General features: G+C 44.5%; 1 protein-coding gene across 3 annotated transcripts in view; it reads left to right on the forward strand.

Moving 5' to 3' along the window:
• Positions 1–20677, forward strand: part of LOC137571366 (ribonuclease H1-like) — a 42401-nt gene that overhangs the window by 16480 nt on the left and 5244 nt on the right. For all 3 annotated transcript variants that reach the window (XM_068280343.1, XM_068280344.1, XM_068280342.1), the window contains exons 5-8: positions 5058–5157; positions 7547–7601; positions 14465–14549; positions 17074–17198. In XM_068280343.1, coding sequence (XP_068136444.1) covers positions 5058–5157; positions 7547–7601; positions 14465–14549; positions 17074–17198 — 365 coding nt within the window. The remainder of the gene's footprint in view (positions 1–5057; positions 5158–7546; positions 7602–14464; positions 14550–17073; positions 17199–20677) is intronic.

Raw genomic sequence — 20677 nt, forward strand, 5'->3', positions numbered from 1 at the left:
ATATGGCAGCTTCTATATAACTCACCTCGGATTCACTTTAATGACTAAATGTACAGTACATGGTTTATTGCAAGCTTTCAAAACGTTAAGTTTTTTTCTTAAGACATTATACAAAATTGGATCAGAACTGTACAAACCGATCGATCGCAGACCTACCTGCTTCTGAGGAAGTTGTCCATTATTTCATGAAACGTGCATTCGGCACAACATGCAAGTGCTTGTGCGTGAAATTTATTTGGCCATCTGTTTCTATACAATGTTTTTAGTGCATATTATTGACCACTTCCGTACCAGCAGTCTCTGCCCCCCTTAAGGAAACTTCTAAGGTAAATCTTCCGCACATACTCGCCGTTCACGGCGCTGCCCCATCACTGCAGGCTCTTTTCTGCTGCCTCTATGAGGGCAGAGTGCACACAGCTGGTCAGGAGCTGCTTTCATTGGCTCCTGGCGCTGTCTATCAATGTGAGCCAATGTGATTGGCTCTCCGTGATCACGCAGTCAGGAGCCAATGAAAGCGGTTCCTGACCTGCTTACAGAGCTCTGCCGCCCTATAGACGGCAGAGCGAGCGAATTGCGGCAGGTGCAGAGCGGCGAGATCAGCGTGGACGTGCGATTCATTGCAGACTTTGAATCTACATCCAGTCAGATCCGCAGCCCCTCCTGCTGGACATAGATTCGTACTGCGTCGGTCTGGAACCAGTTAAGGAAAGGAGTTCCCTTATGCCAGGGGTGCCCACACTTTTTTTGGCTCGCAAGCTACTTTAAAAAAAGGCCAGGAGATCTACCAACGTTTCAAATGCTAAGCTTACCCCCCATCCCAAATAAGTAGTTAGGTATAGGTGCCTTCTGTATAGGTTAGCTAGCTATATGTGCCTTTAGTATAGGTAGTTGGGTATAGGTGCCTTCAGTATAGGTAGCTAGGTATAGGAGATGTGTACTAGTTATCACTTAGCTCCCTCCAGCTCCAACGGTGGTGTCTGCGGCTTGTCCTGGCCTCTACTCCCTTGGCGTGGAAACCCTCTGGCGGGCAGCATGAGCGCAGGTGGAAGTGTTGCTTCCAGTGCCGCCCCAGCCATGACACTGCGTGATAGCAGAGCCGCCCTTGGCCTCTCAGCCGCGCCTTTCTCCCCCCCTAATTGGCCATGATCCAGGCCAGAAGTGGAATCTGATGGCTGCGTTCTACAGCTACCCAGCAGGCGGTCACTATCTACCGGTAGATCGCGAACAAACTTTTGGGCAGCCCTGCCTTGTGCGAATATGAGGGGAAGGGGGATACAATATATCTTTTGTTTACTGAAAAGCCCACCTGCCTCTGAACTTTGAATTTTATATTTATTTGGATGAGTAAAGCTTATATTTTCTGTGTCAGTCTCTACTGTAATTGATTATAAATAAACTGAGGGCCAGATGTACAAGCTGTCTCCAATGCTGGTCTGGATTTACTGAGACCTGTATCCAATCATGACAAAGAATTGGCTTGTCATGATATACAGCATGCAGCTTAACAGCAGCGAGTGGTAATAATTCTCTGCGCACGTTATGCAGTCATAGCACGCACAGCTAAATTTCGCTCTGCTCTGATAGTTTAACGAGTGCTTTGTTAAACTTTACGAGTGCTCCACTGGACCTACCCGGAGCCTGGTGGGTCCAGTGGCTTCAAAGAATGATATTCCTGCACTTTGGTTGGGTAGGCTGACTGTCACATGACAGTCTTTAGGGGAGCGTTCAAATATATCAAAGGTTGGAGAATGACGGATGTGTTGTGGAAGGGCATTCCAGAGAAGGGGTAAAGCACGAAAGAAGTCTTTGTATTCTGAGATTGTGATTGGGTTGGTATCTGGAAACTAGTGAGGAGATGTACGGGGAGAGAGCGTGTGGAGAGCTTTGTTGGTTAGGGTTAAGAGTTTAAACTGCATCCTGTTAACTTCCTTAGCGGTAATCACGAGTTCAGCTCTGGGTGGAAAAAATCAAGCCAGGAGCAGTAACTCCGAGCTAACTCTGGTAGCCACTGGGAGGTCTACGCAGAGCACTGCATGCAGCGGGCGGTTTAACTCACCGGGGGGATCACTATGTTGGACGGCATTCTTCTTCCTCTCCTCCGAGGCTCTGCTTCCCCCTGGTGAGATCGCCGTCTGTCACCATGACAACAGCTGCCAATCTCACTTTAGGATTACAGCGCCACCCGGAGGATGGAGGGAAAACTGGATACCAGGGAGATGAGTGAGTGCTGGGCTCCTGCAGAACTCCCTAGCAGCATGGTGGTTTTTTTTTTCCCCAGGTTTTAGCATCTAAAAGCATGCAAAAAAAATAAATAAAATTGCACTGCTTTTTAGACTCTAAAATCCAGAAATAATCATAATGCCAAGGAGGTTAAGTGGTACGCAAGGAAAAGCTTGATAGAAAGGAGCAGCAGAGGAAGAGTGAGAAGAAAGATGGAGATAAGCAGCCGAGTTCAGTACAGATTGGAGCAGTGCCAGTCTGTTAGTTGGTTGTCCACAAAGTAGTATGTTACAATAGTCCAGATGAGATTATAAGAGCGTGTATTAACATTTTAGTAGTGTCCTGAATGAGAAAAGGTTGGATGCAAGATATATTTTTGAATTGGAGATAAGAGCTGGTTAGAGAGTGAATGTGAAGAATAAGAGTGGATTCAAATATCATCACTAAGTACCATGCTTTGGGAACTGAAGTTATGGGGCCGTTATAATTGTTATATCGAGCAGAGAGGTAGACAGATGGTAGAAAAATAATTTGTTCTGTTTTGCTAATTTCTCAAATAGTGGTATGAGCGCTCCTCCGCCTATACTGTCTAAACCAAAAAAAAATGTCAAGCTTGGTAGGTCGCTATACACAAATGGGGGGGTGTATCGCCTCCCTAAACTAGTATACACAGTTGCATGTACAGCACTTACACCATACCCAGTTTTCTCCCCAGGCTCCTTTAGCCGGGTGCTCCACCCGGCTAGATTTGGTGACCACCCGGCTGTCATCAGCTCACCTCCTCACCACCTCCTATGCTGTAAGCAGAGTTGCCCTGCATTTTTCATCTCGGCCCACTCGGCTGGAAAAAAAATTCCGGGGAGAACACTGACCTCTACATTATACAAGTGAAACCAGTCCAAAGAGTTCACTCCCAGAGTTTCTTTAACAGTCTTATTGGACCAATCCACAGCACATAATAGTTATAATTCCCAGAAGATAGAAGTACAATATACTCTTACCGATGTTCAGCTAGACACGCTCAAATGAATAAACTGGTTCCTGCACTTGTACTTCTCCCTATATATGGCTCAAATAGAAGACAGGAGAATACATAGTGTAATCTGGTATACAGCAGGGCATACAGCTTCCTCCACCTGACATTCTATACACCGTGGTCCTCCTCCACAAAACAGTGTCAGTGCACCAACATTCAGAATAATTCAAATATACACCCACCAGATAGCTGGGCTGACCCAGTACAGACCAGCTAGATTCGCTTAGTATGTTATGCACTCAACTTCACTTTGTATGTACAGCCAGTGGCACCTTAAAGGGAACCTGAATCGAGTAAAATTGTTTAAAATAAACACATGATGCAGCTGCAAATGAATATTACATACTAACCTCACCGTCAGTTCCTCTCAGCCACACCATTTTCTTCTAACAACTATTACTTCCAGTTCTGACAATATTTTGTCAGAACTGAAATATACCAGTTGCTGTCAGTTATATATCAGCAGCTGTCAGTTACAACTGAATGTGCAAGGTAATGTCCATGTTTCCCTATGGCTCAAGTGGGCAATATTACAGTTTAACAGTGTGCTGACCAGGAAGCTGTTAGGGGGTAATGGCCATTTTTAAAATGGAGGACAGAGAATTCCATTGATCACAGTGGACAAATAGGACGCAGGAGAGAAGGAGATTGAGGAGTAGACTACACAGGAGGTAAGTATGACACATGTATGGTTATTTTGACTTTTTGTTTTCAGTTCAGGTTCTCTCAATACAGAGCCTCCATAGCGTAACTCCGTTTATTTAGCAAGATAAAATTACATAAAATTGCACTCACATGTGAATATAAAGACCACTTTTGACTTTTTGAATGTGTGTATGGGGCTTAAAAGACCACTGTTGAGTGTGTGTATGGGGCTTAAGATATGCGCATAAAAATCAAAGGACGTCCTCACTCTCGGCGAGACACAACACCGAGCGGAGAGTGAGGACGTCCTTTGCTTTTTATGCGCATATTTTATATTCACATGTGAGTGTAATTTTGTTATTTTATCTTGCTAAATAAACAGTTACGCTATGGAGCCTCTGTTTTGACTTTTAAAGGTGCAGCTGTATGTATATACGAAGTGAAGTGGAGTGCATAACAACATACTAAGCGAATCTAGATGGTCTGTACTGGGTCAGCCCAGCTATCTGGTGGGTGTATATTTGAATTATTCTGAATGTTGGTGCACTGACACTGTTTTGTGGAGGACCACGGTGTATAAAATGTCAGGTGGAGGAAGCTATATGCCCTGCTGTAAACCAGATTACACTATTCTCCTGTCTATTTGAGCCATACATGGGAAGAAGTACAACCAGTGGAACTAGTTTATTCATTTGAGTATGCCTAGCTGATATTTAATGCTATCAGCCACTGAACATCAGTGAGAGTATATTGTACCGTACTTCTATCCTCTGGGAATGATCACTATGAGACTCCCTGTACACTGCAAATCCATTTTGCTATTCCAATTTTCAACAGAAAAATGCAGAAAAAATGCAGCATGTAGTAACGATTAAAAATCAGAATCAAATGTAAAAAACGATTAAAAATTGGAATCGGAATCAGAATCGCATGCAGTGTGCAGGGAGCTTTCTGTGCTGTGGATTGGTCCAATAAGACTGTTAAAGAAACTCTGGGAGTGAACTCTTTGGATCTGTTTTACTCATGCCAGTAAACATTCACCACTTCCAAAGCGTTTACCAATGTAATATAAACGGTTAAGTTTCTTTCCGTTATCCATAAGCACAGTGACTTAGTGGCAGAATAGGTAATGCTATATATATTGTTTTCCTTACAGGAGATGCTACAGTGGTGTACACAGATGGCTGCTGCTCTCAAAATGGGCGAATCAAAGCACGAGCTGGGATTGGTGTGTACTGGGGACCAAGTCATCCCTTGTAAGTGATTTAGCAGTAGCACAGCTCGTGTAACCTGTGAACTTAGTCTGTGTATGTTAGGTGTTACTGTCTTGTAGCTGAATTCCCCAGGTGCTCAGTAAGGTCCTGTTTATACCAAAAGTAGTGCTGAACATCTGCTCACCGCTCTTCACCGAATCATTCTTCTGCCCGGGTCGTGCATTCAGGAACACAGTGCTGTTCACACCACGTGCTGCAATGCCACACTTAAATAATTAGTCTAGGCACATTTTCTAGTCCAGCCTTATTCACTTGTTTTGAATGGGGCTGTGGTGCTCCATACTTCACATAGGGCAGCACTCGTGGAGATCTCCACAGTACAACTGCCTGTGTGAATGAGTCCCTATTCTATGATCTAGAGAATCATCCTTTCATTTCCTGATTTTCATTCTGTATATAGAAATAACATTGCTATGCAATATTACTGTATTGTGTGTGTTTTTTTTTTTGTTTTGTTTTTTTTTTCTGGGTAACACAAACCCAAGCTATTCAAATTTCTGCATACATTTGCATACATAATTTGCATAATCCTGCAAATCCTCCAAACGTATTGCTAAAATACGCTTCCATGCATGCGTGCCGCAACCACGCACATTTAAAAAAAAATACGCGTCACGATAGATTTGTATGACTTCTGGTCTGCTGCACGTCGATGGTAATTTAGGTACCGTCTGGGTTGCGGCGATTTTTTACGTCAATTCCACCACATCGCATCAATGTAAATGGCCCCATACACTTACACTGCCGTAGCACTGGCCTGCGGTAAAACAGGCCAACGCACCGCGCCAGTGTGACATGCCTAAATCTATCTACAGGTGTTTACTGTCTACAGGTGTTTACTGTCTACAGGTGCTTCATAAAGGACACGGGAGCTTCCAAAGCTTATATTGGAGAGTACAGGTGCCTATACATTACTCAATTTTCCAGTACGATCGACCCTTCAATTCGATCACTTTATCAGGTTGGGGGAGAATTGATTTATGTTCCATTCTGCTTGATCAATTTAAATTGGCTAATATCTGGCCACCAAATTGACACATTTACTGAGATCGGGCAGGATGGAAAATAGGAAATGGCCACTAAGCCACACAGAATCAATGTATTTATTGGAGCATGTAGGCACGATTAGTAGAGAACAGTCAATCGCTCGGTGGAAAATCAAGTATTGTATGGGCACCTTACCTTTGCTCTACATATGTATATATGTTGTCCCTTCAGCTTTTATCTGTGGCCATGCTTGATCAAGGAGACTAGAGCTTAAAATAAACCCAAGCTGTGAGACCTATAGAAGCTGCCATGTTGACTTTCTTTTAACCAATGCCAGTTGCCTGGCAGACCTGCTGATCTTTCTGATCAGTAGGGTCTAAATCACACACACACCTGAAACAAGCATGCAGCTGATCTTGCCAGATTTGCCATAGACATCTGATCTGCAAGCTTGTTCAGGGTCTATGGCTTAAAATATTAGAGGCAGCGGATCAGCAGCACAGCCTAGCAATGTGCATTATTTGTTCTTATGGTGCCTTGCACTCCGCTGCGCTCTTATCCACAACCGAACCTAAATGAGACAACTTTACATAGCGTAATACTGTTTTGCCATCAGGACACAAACACTCCACAAACCACGTGCGGGTGATGAGTGCTCGCACACGGTGCCCACCACCTTAAAGCTCACAAAAGGCTCACCAGATGCAATCCACCATGTCACAGGTGGTAATCTCGCATATTCATATATGTATCACTCAGGAACATCAGTGATCATATCCACTCTCAATCTTAAAATGGCCTTTAATAAAACACAATATAAAATTTCATCGCGCAATATGTCTGCGCAAAGTTACATTCCAAACTGTGCCTCTCGCGCACTACTGCCACTTACAAGATCCCAGTAGGGTAGTTAGCGTGTCACATCGGCAAGTCCCTTTGGTTTTAGCACAGCTATAGATCCAATGGCCTTACAGCGGGACGCCACGAACATTTAGGTTCGGTTGTGGATAAGAGCGCAGCAGAGTGCAAGGCAGCATAAGAACAATACCATTAACAGGAGATACCGCAGCGCACTTTCAGGACTTGGTCGTGACTACTTTTTATCACAGCATATGTGAATGGGGATGTGAACATTGTGGGCAGCGCAGCATTATTTGTATTGAATGTGCATTATTTAAAATGAAACAAACATGTCGTCATCCTCCATATCCCTCTCACCTTGGGTTCCCTTTAAATCACTTATATTAGAGATTATCTTTTCAGTTGGCAAATACATATTTTAGATAGAGAGATGGAGAGAGAGATATTATCTCTATCTCTTTTGTCTGCTTTATGAGACTGTAGTTGTGAACATTATATAACCAAGTGCTATGTTTTCCTTTAGGAATGTTGCAGAAAGACTTGAGGGGAGACAGACGAATCAGCGAGCTGAAATTCAGGTAGCTGTGGACTATGTAAGGGTGCATACACACATCCAAATTTGAGTGGGTACCACTTGTATTGTTAGAGCTTACCTACACACTCTGTTCATAGTATTAACATCTGTTGGCCCTCAAGCTATATGGAAGGGATAACATTGGCCGGTGATTGGCCAGTGGAAATCGGATGTTTGTACCAGGCTTCACTCTAACTAGCACTGTTCTAGAGGAAGCTGCATTTTTATACTTCCTACAATGCATGGATCTGTTTATAATGCTGAAGCAGTAAAGACTCTTCCTACCTCTGTCAGATGCTGCTGTTTGAACCACTTACCTAGAACAAGTGCAGTGGCAAAACGACTTAATAGCCCCCCCCCCCCCCCCCCCTGCAAAAATGATAGCATTTGTCCACCGAACCCCATTTGGGGGGAGATCGGGAGCTGGCAAGTAGGGCCTGGACGCAGGAAAAAAAAATACTCTCCTGCATACTGTTTTTGTGAGTGAACTGGAAGTCTTCTTTGCTAATTGGCTGCACTTGCAGTTGGGGAGAGGGAGGTGGAGGGGCCCCTGAAGCCTCTGGGCCCCCCTGTGATGGCAGGAGTCACAGGGGTGATTGTTACACCCATGAACAAGTGTATCTTTATGAAGGGATAGGTGAAAATTAACAAAAAAAAAAATTTATTGTGGCCTTGCACACATGTAAAATACCTTTTGCAGACATTCTCCATAGAGAAGCACCATTTGGGGCACACCACCATCTGACTAAAGCCTTGTACGAACGCTAGATTGAACTCAGCTGATAACTATCGTCCCTGCCAAGAATCTAGCATGTGTATAGTGCACAAATACACCCCCCACCCCTTGGAGTGTCGGCAAGCGAAATGCCTGATGGGTTAACTGCGTAAGGACTCGTTTCCACCCATCAGAGCTGATCAGGGAAATCTGCCGATCTCGTTCAATAGCATGCCGTCCGATTAGCATACCGGTGCGATTCTGAATGGCATGCAGCATTTTGTTCATAGCACGCATCCAAATTCCTATAGCCGTGCAGGCATGGCTGTAGGACGTGGCACCTAGTGGATATAAGACCTATAAATATAACCTTTGGTTTACTATCAACATCAGGTCTTCCATCCGGTCCGGCCATCTCTAGTTTTCTGATTGGTGTGTTTAAATGATTGGTTATCTGCACATGAGGGAGATATTTAAAGGCCCGTACACATGCCAAACAAACGTCACAGTAAACGCACGATTTTACTGACTACAACATAATCAAGTCATTTCTGCACACCGATATGCGAACAGCCAACTTATTTAAATAGTGCGTGCACAAGCAGAAAAGACCGTAAGCACGACATGTCCACATTAAGTAGAACAATGTAGTTCAAACGACCTTGTGCATACATGGCCAACTGCACGATACCAGCCCAACAGTCGAGTGAAGTGATTTGCTGGAGGGATCGGGCAAAATGCCTGATAACCTCTTTCCCCCTGAAATAAAGACATCCCCGAAAGTAAGCCCTAGCAGGAATTTTGAGCATGCTCAAAATATAAGTCCTAGCGACAGAAAGGGGAAGTAGTAGTACGGCAACTTGTGTTATTACTGGAGCCCATGATCTTGCAGGCAGGACCATGGTTCCGTCATTGGGCCAATTACTGCACTTGCTGCTACTCAGTGGGGGAGATTTATCAACGCATTACCGACAGTTTTTTCTTCTAAAACTGTTCTAACCAGCAGGGAGAACAGTTCTGCACAATAGTAAGAAACTTCCCAAAGCCTATGTAATAGCAGCAGTTTAGCGTGGATTTCTAGAGCTACACTACAGTTAAGAAAAGTGCAAATCCATTCCTTAACTGCTGCAGATTAAAGGTGCCCATACACTCGTCAGATTGGCAGCAGATAGATAAGAAATGCATCTGATGATCTGATGCGTTTTTAGAACATTTTTTACCAGGATAGAATTCCAATAGATTTCAGTTTGAAATCTATTGAAATTCGATCTGATGGCATTTTTTTGCCATCAGATTTCCATTAAGGCCAATGCAAACTGATAAGCAATCTCATCAGATCGACCTAAATTTTCCACCCAGCCAGTTCGATGGAAATTCATCGAAATCGGCCATCGATCGGTCGATTGACCAACCGATTTGCAAACGATCGATCGGTCGGCCAGAAAATCGGCTGAGTGTATGGGCCCCTTAAGAAGTGCTCATTAGCAATTCTACAGATATTGCATGCTAGATGTGATTTGTGGAGGGCTCCCCCCCCCCCCCCCCCCCCTCACTCAGAGCTTGCTGACAGCAGGTGTTGGTTACCTCATCAACAGCAATTTACCTCACACTGCACTGCCTGAGAGACCTTCCTAGCTTCTTCTATTCCTTACAGTTTAAGAAGGAATCTGCACTATCTAGTGGTTTCTTACGATGCCTGAGACAGTTCTGCATGCATTCTAAAAACCTAATATTTTTGTCTTAGACACTCTTGATAAGTCTGGCCCAGTGTGTGCATGATTGGCCCAATCACAGTCATGGCGCCATCTGGGAGAGCATCTGCTCCAGTTGAAACATAAGTTTCAGTACTTCTTCACCATTGGCTGAAGCCTGGGAACACAGTGGCATGGGGCTGTGGTAAAGAGGGTGCAGGGGGACAGGGCAGCATGGAGCTTGGGTGTAAGAGGAGCATGCAGTGAGACATTGGGGGACATCGAGGGGGGGGGGGGGGGGAGAGACATCAGGAGGACAGTGAAAGACACATAGGGGGACACTATAGGACGACATGGGTACAGATGGCAACATCAGGAGGACACTAGGTACAAGGGGAACACAGGTGCACAGGGGGTGGATCAAGCAGAGGAAGAGGCGGCACAGTGGAGAAGGCAGAAAGACGTACAGCACAGGAACTTGTGTTTATAAAAATGACATACACTGAAAATAAGCTGTAGCACATCTTTTGATGAAAAAATCAATATGACACTCTTAGTTTTGGGGAAACACTGTATCTGTCACTCGTCATGTCATTTGCTACATTTTTTGCACAGGCTTGTCATTTAAAGAGGATCTGTAACTTAAAAAAATTCTCCTGGGGGTACTCAGCTCAGGAGGGGAAGCCTCTGGGTCCTAATGAGGCTTCCCCTGTCCTCCTGTGTCCCACGGTGGTCTTTTGCTGCCCCTCCGAACAGCGGGCATGTAAATATTTACCCTAGCGGCTCTGGGCTCCAAAATAGGAAGAAATAGCCAATTGCAGTCGGGTCCGCTCTGCTGCGCAGGCGCAAGTCTCCTGCGCAGGAAAGCGGACCCGACTGAGATCGGCTATTTCCAAGCGGAGAGCCGCAACAGCGCCCCTACTGGAACAGGGAAAGGTAAATCTTGCACAGCCTGACAACAAATTGTTGGCTGTGCATTCAGTGGGCTGCAGAGATCACTGTGGGACAGGGGAAGCCTCAATGGGATCCAGAGGCTTCCCCCTCCTGAGGTGAGTACCCCCCAAGGGAACTTTGTAATATATAAAAAAAAAAAAGTCCCTAACAGCAAAACCTGTTTGTTGGCCGTTTAAAAAGTCTATAGTTGAGTGTGTACAAGGCTTACAAAATGTTTAGTGTGATTAAACCGTGCATGTATTGACTTTAAGATCGGCGGCACTTGCCCAAAACTGCTCTCAGCCTTTGTCTGTCGCTATTAAATTGGTGATGGTGTCTATTATGTGACTTTAAAACATTGCTGTAATGGGAAGGACATATGTTATGATTACTGATTTGCATGTGCGGATTAAAGAAAATCTGTAACTGGAAAAAAAAAAATGCCCCTGGGGGTACTTATGAAAGATAGAGGAGCCAGATAGGATAAAATATATTAAAACAGTATAAAAAACAGTTTGCAAACTGGCGTAAGAATACATGTTAGTTTGTGATACACTATTGTTGTGTTGTCTTTGGGGAGGTAAGTCCACCCCTGCCCCCTTTTTATTCTGTTTTAATATATTTTATCCTATCTGGCAGGGTTGTGGAGTCGGTACAAAAATCCGACTCCTCAGGTTAGGATTCCTCTGACTCCTCTAATTTGCATATTACAATCTTGTTCATTGACAGTGTGTACCATGAAATGCATCTATTAACTGAAGTGAGAGAGATATGGAGGATACCATTTTTATTCCCTTTTAAACAATATTAGTTACCTGGCTAGTCGGCTGATCTTCTCCCTCTAATACTTTTGTCATAGACTAAAACTAGTCCTTGGTAAGAGTACTTGTAGAAGACAGGAACAAAGAACCTTTATCAGGCCCTAGGCAATGTAACTGTGGGTACATGTAAGAGTGATGTGCAGGTACTCTGCAGGAGAATGAGGCGAGTCTTCCTCTATTACATATTCTTCATGCACAATCTGAACCAGGTTTATGGGTGATAGACAACACCTCTGTGCTCAATGTGCACAACATTCTCAGTGGATTCTCTGCAGCTCTGTGGGGAGTGCATATGTAATGTTCTTCAGATGAAAGTAGGAAGATTTAACTACAGATGAAATTTGGTTTCTGAAACTCCATTCCCCATCGATTAGTACGCCAATGCTGCGCACAAGGTTGGAGCTGTTTATGTCTGAATTCCCAATCCTGATTGGTGTTGATTTAGGATAGAGCTGTTTTGATTGCGAGTGCTGGCTTTGGACAAACAGGACCTCAGTTTTTGTCAGCATTCAGTTTCAACCAGTTATCATTCATCCATGCCTGTAGCTCAGCTAAGCAAGAGTTTATTTTTGGAGTAGGGTCTGTTCCACCAGGTTTGAAGGACAGGTATAGCTGTGTGTCATCATGTAGAGTATAGTACTACTGTGTAACAAAGTAAACCTGAGACAGATGAGATTTATACATACTGGGGCTTCCTCCAGCCTCCTTCAGGCTAATCAGTCCCTCGCTGTCCCCCTTCGCCACCTGGATCTTCAGCTATGGGTCCAGGTACTTGAGCCAGTCGGGCTTAGTGCGCATGCACACACTCCGCCACTAGGAGCGTACTACACCTGCGCAGCACTGTTGCGCAGGTGCAGAACTCTCCAAGCTGTGGGAGCGGCACGCGGGCCGGACTGCGCTGACTGGCTGAATTACCGGGACTCGTAGCAGAAGATCCAGGTGGTGGAGGTGGACAGCGAGGGACTGGTTAGCCTGAAGGGGGCTGGAAGGTGTGTATAAAACTTTTCTTTTCATCCATCTCAGGTACCCTTTAATTCATAGTCACCAAACCAAATTTTAACATATCAAATTATTTGATTTCATGAGCAATGGGAGTGCATAAATTTGCATAAACCAGCATCAACACAGAATTCTTTCCAGCTCATTGACAATCTCTTAGTGACACAACTCATCAGGCTTTATTCTTGCAGCATAGATGTTGTTTAGTATGTATACGAGATTCCTGTGTACACATCATATATACTGTACAGTCACAATCGGATATGTATATCTGACTTTAAAAATACGGGGACTGCTTTATTGAAGCAGCACAAGTAACTATTTTTTGATTGGTTTATTTCATTTTTGTGGACTAAGCGCAGCTATTCATGTGTATATAAACTATTTATGATGACTATTATCTGAGAAATAGAACATTTTATCATATTTTCTATTTTAATTACAGTTTAAATTAGGAGTCGGTGCATTTTTTTTCCTGACTCGGGGTACCCAAAAATTACTCTGACTCCACAGCTCTGCTATCTGGCGCCTCTGTATCTTTTATAAATATCTATTATTATCCACCCGGTGGATAGGTGTGATCACCCTTTTTTCGCCATCTACAGAGAGCGACTTCTCAGCCTGAATGAGGACAGGTCTAATTTTCCCCCAATGCGCCTGAATGAGGACAGGTCTAATTTTCCCCCAATGCGCAAATAGTGGTTGCCTGCTTCAGCAACCCACACTTGTGAGTATAACAACGCTATGTCTAAAAATCTCCAATTGTCCTCACTGATAACACACTATTGGGGCTCTTGATTGTGTGGCTTTTTTTTTGTTTTTTTTGCTTTAAATACTGGGGGGTACTTGCCTTGGGTGGGGGAAGCCTCTGGATCCAACAGTGGCTGGATAGTGTACTGGTTAAGGGCGCTGCCTCTGACACAGGAGACCTGGGTTTAGATCTCGGCTATTCCTGTTCAGTAAGCTGCACCTATTCAGTGAGGAGAGCTTATGCCAGACTCTTGTCTGAGGCTTCCCCTTCCTCCTGAGCAGCATGGATCCAGCACTAACAGCGATACAGCGCCAAATTATCTTCCCCCTCAGACTCCAGCGGAAATAGACAAGCCTGATCCGGTCTGCTCTACTGAGCAGTAGAGCGGAACTGATCTGCCTTGGCTATTTCCACCGGAACCCGAGGGTGATATGGTACTGCACCTGGTCGGGATCGTAAAGGTAAATATCAACACTTCCTGCAGGAGCACCTGCTCGCATCTTCGGCTGATCTTTTGGGGGGAACTAATGCTGGATTGGGGCTACACAGGAGGACATGGGAAGCCTCGTTAGGATCCAGAGGCTTCCCCCTCCCGAGGTAAGTACCCCCTAGAAGCACGTTGTTGTTGTTTTTTATTATTGTTACAGATTCTATTTAAAGGACCGCTGTCACTTCTAAAAATGTAATTATGGTGTTCCGGTTATTTGGGTGGTTACTGGACCAGCTGGGATTTGAAGTGTCCATATCATTCAAATTGTGGTTAAGGTATTAGTGATGCTTGTATTATAAAATGGAGAGAGGTTAAACCATATAGCCAGAGTTTATGGAAGTCGATGAATTTGGTTTGGAATTGTTTTCTGTTTGAGCTAACTAAATTTTTGTAGATGTATGCCTGCTAAAAGAAAAAAAGTACTGTTTATATAGCTGATGTAACATAACCCACAATGTGTCTTTTAGGCGGCATGCAGAGCCATAGAACAGGCCAAGAGCCAGAATATCACGCAGCTGGTTCTGTACACGGACAGCATGTTTACAATTAACGGTAAGAGTGTAGGGTGGTAACTCATGTCGTAGTATTCCTCTCCTTGCATTAAAGTGAACCTCCGGACTAAAAATCTACTCAGCAGAACTGAAAAGGCTTGGTGTTTAACCGTTTCACAGCATCAGAACTTTGTTTTTCTTACCAAAGCATCATTTTAGATGCATTTTTATCTAAGCTCCACCCATCAAAGAAAAAAAGCCCCAGGCTTTTTTTCCCTGATGCTGTGCAGAGCATGATGGGATTTCCTATGTTATTCACGTTGCCTAGCAACTGGGAGGGGTGATCAGCACACAGGACAGTTGGAACTGTCTCATGCTCCCTGTCACCTCCTTTCAACCAAAAAGATGGCTCCCCTTATGAAATCAAACATTTGACTTCTTTTAAAACAGTGTGGGTAAGAGATTATATTACCTATTTATTTTAATTAACATAACTAATGTAAATTAATGACAGTATGTTTGTTTGGGCTGGAGTTCCTCTTTAACGTTATCTGTAGTTCACATACTATTATCAATATTATCAATGATCTTGGCAGTGCCATCAATGTCCATGATACATACAGTTGTTGCTAGCACGCTTGCCTTGCAGCATCACTTTATCGGGATTGTGTGTGTGTGTGTGTGTGTGTGCGTGTTTTTTCTCTTGCTTCTTGAGAACCTACAAATAAGTTGCCGATAATTTGTAAAAACAGAAGGGAATCGAGAGCCCTCAATAGTGCAGTATGTTAAAGTGAACCTGAAGCCTATTTAAGATTAAAAAAAAAAAACATACTTGCCTAAGGAGAGGGAAGGCTCTGGGTCATGTAGAGCTTTCCCATTCCTCCTATGGTCCCCTCGTTCCAGCGCTGTCTCCCCTGTTAGCAGTATCCAATGGATAAGTCGGAGACTGCTCACTTCTGCCGTGGGAGGCTTCGGAAGTCTTCAGGAGCCCGAGTGCTCCCGAAGACAGTCAGCTCCGTACTGCGCATGCACGAGTGTGCACTACACAGCTTCTCATCTGTGGGAGCACCCGAAGACTACCGAAGCCTCCTGTGGCAGGAGATTTGAACGGGTGACACATCGCTTGAACGAGGGGACTGTGAGACAAACTGGAAGACTCTATAGAACCCAGAACCTTCCCTCTCCTTAGGTAAGTATATGTTTTTTTTTAAATAGGCTACAGGTTTGCTTTAAAGTCACGTTACATAGAAAAATACCTATGTGAATAAATACTCACAAGGAAGGGTTCCCGCTAAGACAACCACTGTATAGGCAGGTGGGGAGATTAGATCCAACCCCGCTCAGGTTAAGAAGTCACTATATGTAGATTGGAAAATGGGGGGACACCTCTCCACCAAGGGTGGACAAACTTATAGGTAACAGGACAGAACAGAGGCACCAGGAAGATAAAATACACTAAAAACAGCTTAAAATGGGAGGTAGTGGTGGATTTACCTCCCCACTGAAGACTTGTCTAATCTAGGGAAAATGTTATTGTATACTCCTTTGCATAATATTCTATACTGTATGTTGTGGACTGTACAAAAAAGTTACCTGAATCAGACAATTTGAGTCTTTAATAGGGAGATAAGTCCACCACTCCCATTTTTAAGGTTTTTTTTTTTTTTTTTTTTTTTTTTTTTGTGTGTGTTTGAAACTGAAGCGAATTTAAAAAACAAAAAACAAAAAACTGATACTCCCTTAAGGAGAGGTAAGGCTCTGGGTCCTATAGAGCCTTCCAGTTCTCTTACTAGTCTACGCATTCCCCCGCAGGCTCCCTCGTTAGCAGCCCAAGTGCTTACGAAGATTGCCAAAGTCTCCCGCGGTGGGAGATTCGATCAGAACAGTCTGTGGGGGAATGAGGAGACCGGCAGGAGAACGGGATTGCTCTATAGGACCCCAGAGCCTTACCTCTCCTTAGGTGAGTATCTGTCTTATTTTAAAACTCCCTTCAGACTCCCTTTAAATAAGTTGTTTCTTCCAAAATTGTCCATGTAACAGTAGACAGTATATTACCAGCAGCAAACAGAGAACAACATGAGTGGGGAGAAGAATAGACCCATTTTTTGGAAGAGGAGGAGGAGAGTGAAAACACATATTGCCCATGAGAAAAAGCTGGAGAGGAAAGCAGGGGAAGGGTGACGTGGGTGGCCTTTCCAATTTTAGCAGGGTGCATTGTTGGCTAGTTGAAATGCTTGAAAACTAGATGGCTCAGTATAATTTCCGACAGGTCCGATCCTATTTTGATCGTTTTTCTGATCGAATTTCTTATAGAAGTGAATGTAAATTGATGGGAAAATCGATCGGAAAGTAAATCTGCTAAAAAAAACGTATTCATGCATTCCCAGCGTAACAATAACATGGACATGTGCAGGAATGGAAGAGGACAATTCAATGTAAATACGCTCTTACAGCAAGCAGTTCTCTTCCAAGTCACTCCCAGGCTATTCTGGGCTACATCAGGTTAATCCACCTTCAACATACTAATGGAAGCTGCGCTTTTGATGCGATTTACTAAAATTCACCTGTTATCTATTGTGCTATAGCTATCACGAAATGGATCCATTCCTGGAAGCAGAAAGGTTGGAAGCTAAGCACTGGTAAAGATGTTATAAACAGAGAAGACTTTGAGAAACTGGACAAGCTGACACAGGGCATCAATGTGAAATGGGTGAGTAAAGCATGTTTGGAGCTGCTTATTCCAGTTGGCAGTGTAGTAACATCCACCCACGTGCAATACAGCACTATGATTTGTCTGGTTTCATCTGACTGAATTGAATTACAATGGCTGAGGTGCTCGAGATTATTAAAGTGTACCGGAGCCTCTGGATCCTAATGAGTCGTTCCTCGCTGTCCTCTGGTCACCAGTTGCCGAGTGCAGACCCTCCAGAGAATACAGACAAGGCCCTGTCTGTAATCTGATTGGGGCCACGTAGCGCATGAGCAAGTGAGCGCTCCATGTTACTGCACGGCCGTGGTCGTGCGGCTGCAGCATGACTGAGGTTGTGCCAAAAGAGGAGCGCGGCCTCAATCAGCTGGAGGACAGCGAGTGGCAACGGGACCAGAGGACACAGGAGGGAAGCCTCATTAGTATGCAGAGGTAAGTATAGTTTCTGAACCCGAGCATTGGCTTGGGTTTTTTATTTTTTTTTTTAACGAATAGTTTTTATTAATTTTTCAATAATAACCCCTCCCCCCCCCCCCCCCCCCCCCCCACCTTCCCCTGCAGCCTGTCACTCCCTAATAAGAGGAAAAGATAAAGAGGCTGTCACATCACTTTTTGCCCGAGTCTTACGAGGTAGCATTATAGTCAATGCCTTGGTCTTTTACATATTCCAAACGGGGAGACCAAACTTTATCACATTTATTTGGCCAGTTTCTTTATACAGTGTGATAAGAAAGTTTGGGCAACCTTGTTAATCGTCATGATTTTCCTGTATAAATCGTTGGTTGTTACGATAAAAAATGTCAGTTAAACATACCATATAAGAGATGCACACAGTGATATTTGAGAAGTGAAATGAAGTTTATTGGATTTACAGAAAGTGTGCAATAATCGTTTAAACAAAATTAGGCAGGTGCATAAATTTGGTCACCACAAAAAAAGAAATGAAATCAATATTTAGATATTTAGTAGATCCTCCTTTTGCAGAAATTACAGCTTCTAAACTCTTCCTGTAGCTTCCATTGAGTCTGGATTCTGGTTGAAAGTATTTTGGACCATTCCTCTTTACAAAACCTCTCTAGTTCATTCAGGTTTGATGGCTTTCGAGCATGGACAGCTCTCTTTAACTCACACCACAGATTTTCAATTATATTCAGGTCTGCAGACTGATATGGCCATTCCAGAACATTGTACTTGTTCCTCTGCATGAATGCCTTAGTGGATTTTCAGCAGTGTTTAGGGTCGTTGTCTTGTTGATCCAGCCCCGGTGCAGCTTCAGCTTTGTCACCGATTCCTGGACATTGGTCTCCAGAATCTGCTGATTCTGAGTGGAATCCATGTGTCCCTAAACTTTGACAAGATTCCCAGTCCCTGCACTGGCCACACAGCCTAACAGCATGATGGAACCGCCACCATATTTTACCATAGGTAGCAGGTGTTTTTTGTTCTTTTTCCTCCATGCATAACACTCCTTGTTATGCCCAAATAACTCAATTTTAGTTTCATCAGTCCACAGCACCTTATTCCAAAATGAAGCCGGCTTGTCCAAATGTGCTTTAGCGTATCTCAAGCGGCTCTGTTTGTGCTGTGGGCGGAGAAAGGGTTTCCCCTGCATCACTCTCGCATGCATCATCTCCTTGTGTAAAGTGCGCTGAATGGTTGAACGATGCACAGTGACTCCATCTGCAGCAAAGTGATGTTGTAGGTCTTTGGTGCTGGTCTGTGGGTTGTCTCTGACTGTTATCACCATTCGTGGCTTCTGTCTATCTGATATTTTTCTTGGTCTGCCACTTCGAGCCTTAACTTGAACTGAGCCTGTGGTCTTCCATTTCCGCAATATGTGTTCCTAACTGTGGAAACAGACAGCTGAAATCTGAGACAGCTTTCTGCATCTTTCCCCTAAACTATGATGGTGAACAATCTTTGTCTTCAGGTCATTTGAGAGTTGTTTTGAGACCCCCATGTTGCTACTCTTCAGAGAAAATTAAGAAGGAAGCTTACAATTGACCCCCTTAAATACTTTCTCATAATTGGATTCACCTGTGGATGTAGGTCAGGGGTCACTGAGCTTACCAAGCCAATTTGAGTTCAAATAATTAATTCTAAAGGTTTTGGAATCCATAAAATGACAACAGTGCCCAAATGTATGCAGCTGCCTAATTTTATTTAAACAATTATTGTGCACTTTCTGTAAATCCAATAAACTTCATTTCACGTCTCAAATATCACTGTGTGTGTCTCCTATATCAGGGGTCCCCAACCTTTTCCGGCCCGGGGACCACTTTCTGACCAAATTTCTTTCCATGTGGGGGGGAGGGGGTTGATGGGGGTTGGCGGCGGCATAGCTAGCATAGTTGCCCCAGTATGGCTAGCATAGTTGCCCCAGTATGGCTAGCATAGTTGCCCCAGTATGGCTAGCATAGTTGCCCCAGTATGGCTAGCATAGTTGCCCCCAGTATGGCTAGCATAGTTGCCCCAGTATGGCTAGCATAGTTGCCCCAGTATGGCTAGCATAGTTGCCCCCCGTATAGCTAGCATAGTGCCCCCCGTATAGCTAGCATAGTGCCCCCAGTATAGCTAGCATAGTGCCCCCAGTATAGCTAGCATAGTGCCCCCAGTATAGCTAGCATAGTGCCCCCAGTATAGCTAGCATAGTGCCCCCAGTATAGCTAGCATAGTGCCCCCAGTATAGCTAGCATAGTGCCCCCAGTATAGCTAGCATAGTGCCCCCAGTATAGCTAGCATAGTGCCCCCAGTATAGCTAGTATAGTGCCCCAGTATAGCTAGTATAGTGCCCCAGTATAGCTAGTATAGTGCCCCAGTATAGCTAGTATAGTGCCCCAGTATAGCTAGTATAGTGCCCCAGTAGGGCTAGTATAGTGCCCAGTATGGGTAGGTAGTATAGTGCCCAGTAGGGCTAGTATAGTGCCTATAGTGCCCAGTATAGCTAGTATAGTGCCCAGTGTGGCTAGTATAGTGCCTATAGTGCCCAGTATAGCTAGTATAGTGCCTATAGTGCCCAGTATGGCTAGTATAGTGCCTATAGTGCCCAGTATGGCTAGTATTGTGCCCAGTATGGCTGGTATAGTGCCCAGTATAGCACCCTAGTATGGGTAGTACAGAGTCCTAGTCCGACCCCCTAAATACCCCACCCCCCCCCACCCCCCGCGGCTGCTGTTACCTTGGCGTCGGCTTCCTTATATTCTCCTCTCATGTCCGTGTTGATTCCCGGCAGCGTGTCTCCCGGCGGCTGCTGTGTGATGCGGCAGGAAACATGGCAGCGGCTTCCAGTAGCAGCGGTGTATCGCCGTTACTATGGGAACCGCTCTCCTGCTTCCTTTCGCATCACACAGCAGCCACGTTGTGTGCTGCTGGGAATAAGTTCCACGGACATGAGGGGAATATAAGGAAGTGGCCGCCGGCTAAGGTAACAGCAGTGGCGGCCGCGCGTGGGGGGGGGGGGGACTGTCTTGGGGGAGCAAGAG

The sequence above is a fragment of the Hyperolius riggenbachi genome, chromosome 4 (genome assembly GCF_040937935.1).
Source record: "Hyperolius riggenbachi isolate aHypRig1 chromosome 4, aHypRig1.pri, whole genome shotgun sequence".
Lineage (NCBI taxonomy): Eukaryota > Metazoa > Chordata > Amphibia > Anura > Hyperoliidae > Hyperolius > Hyperolius riggenbachi.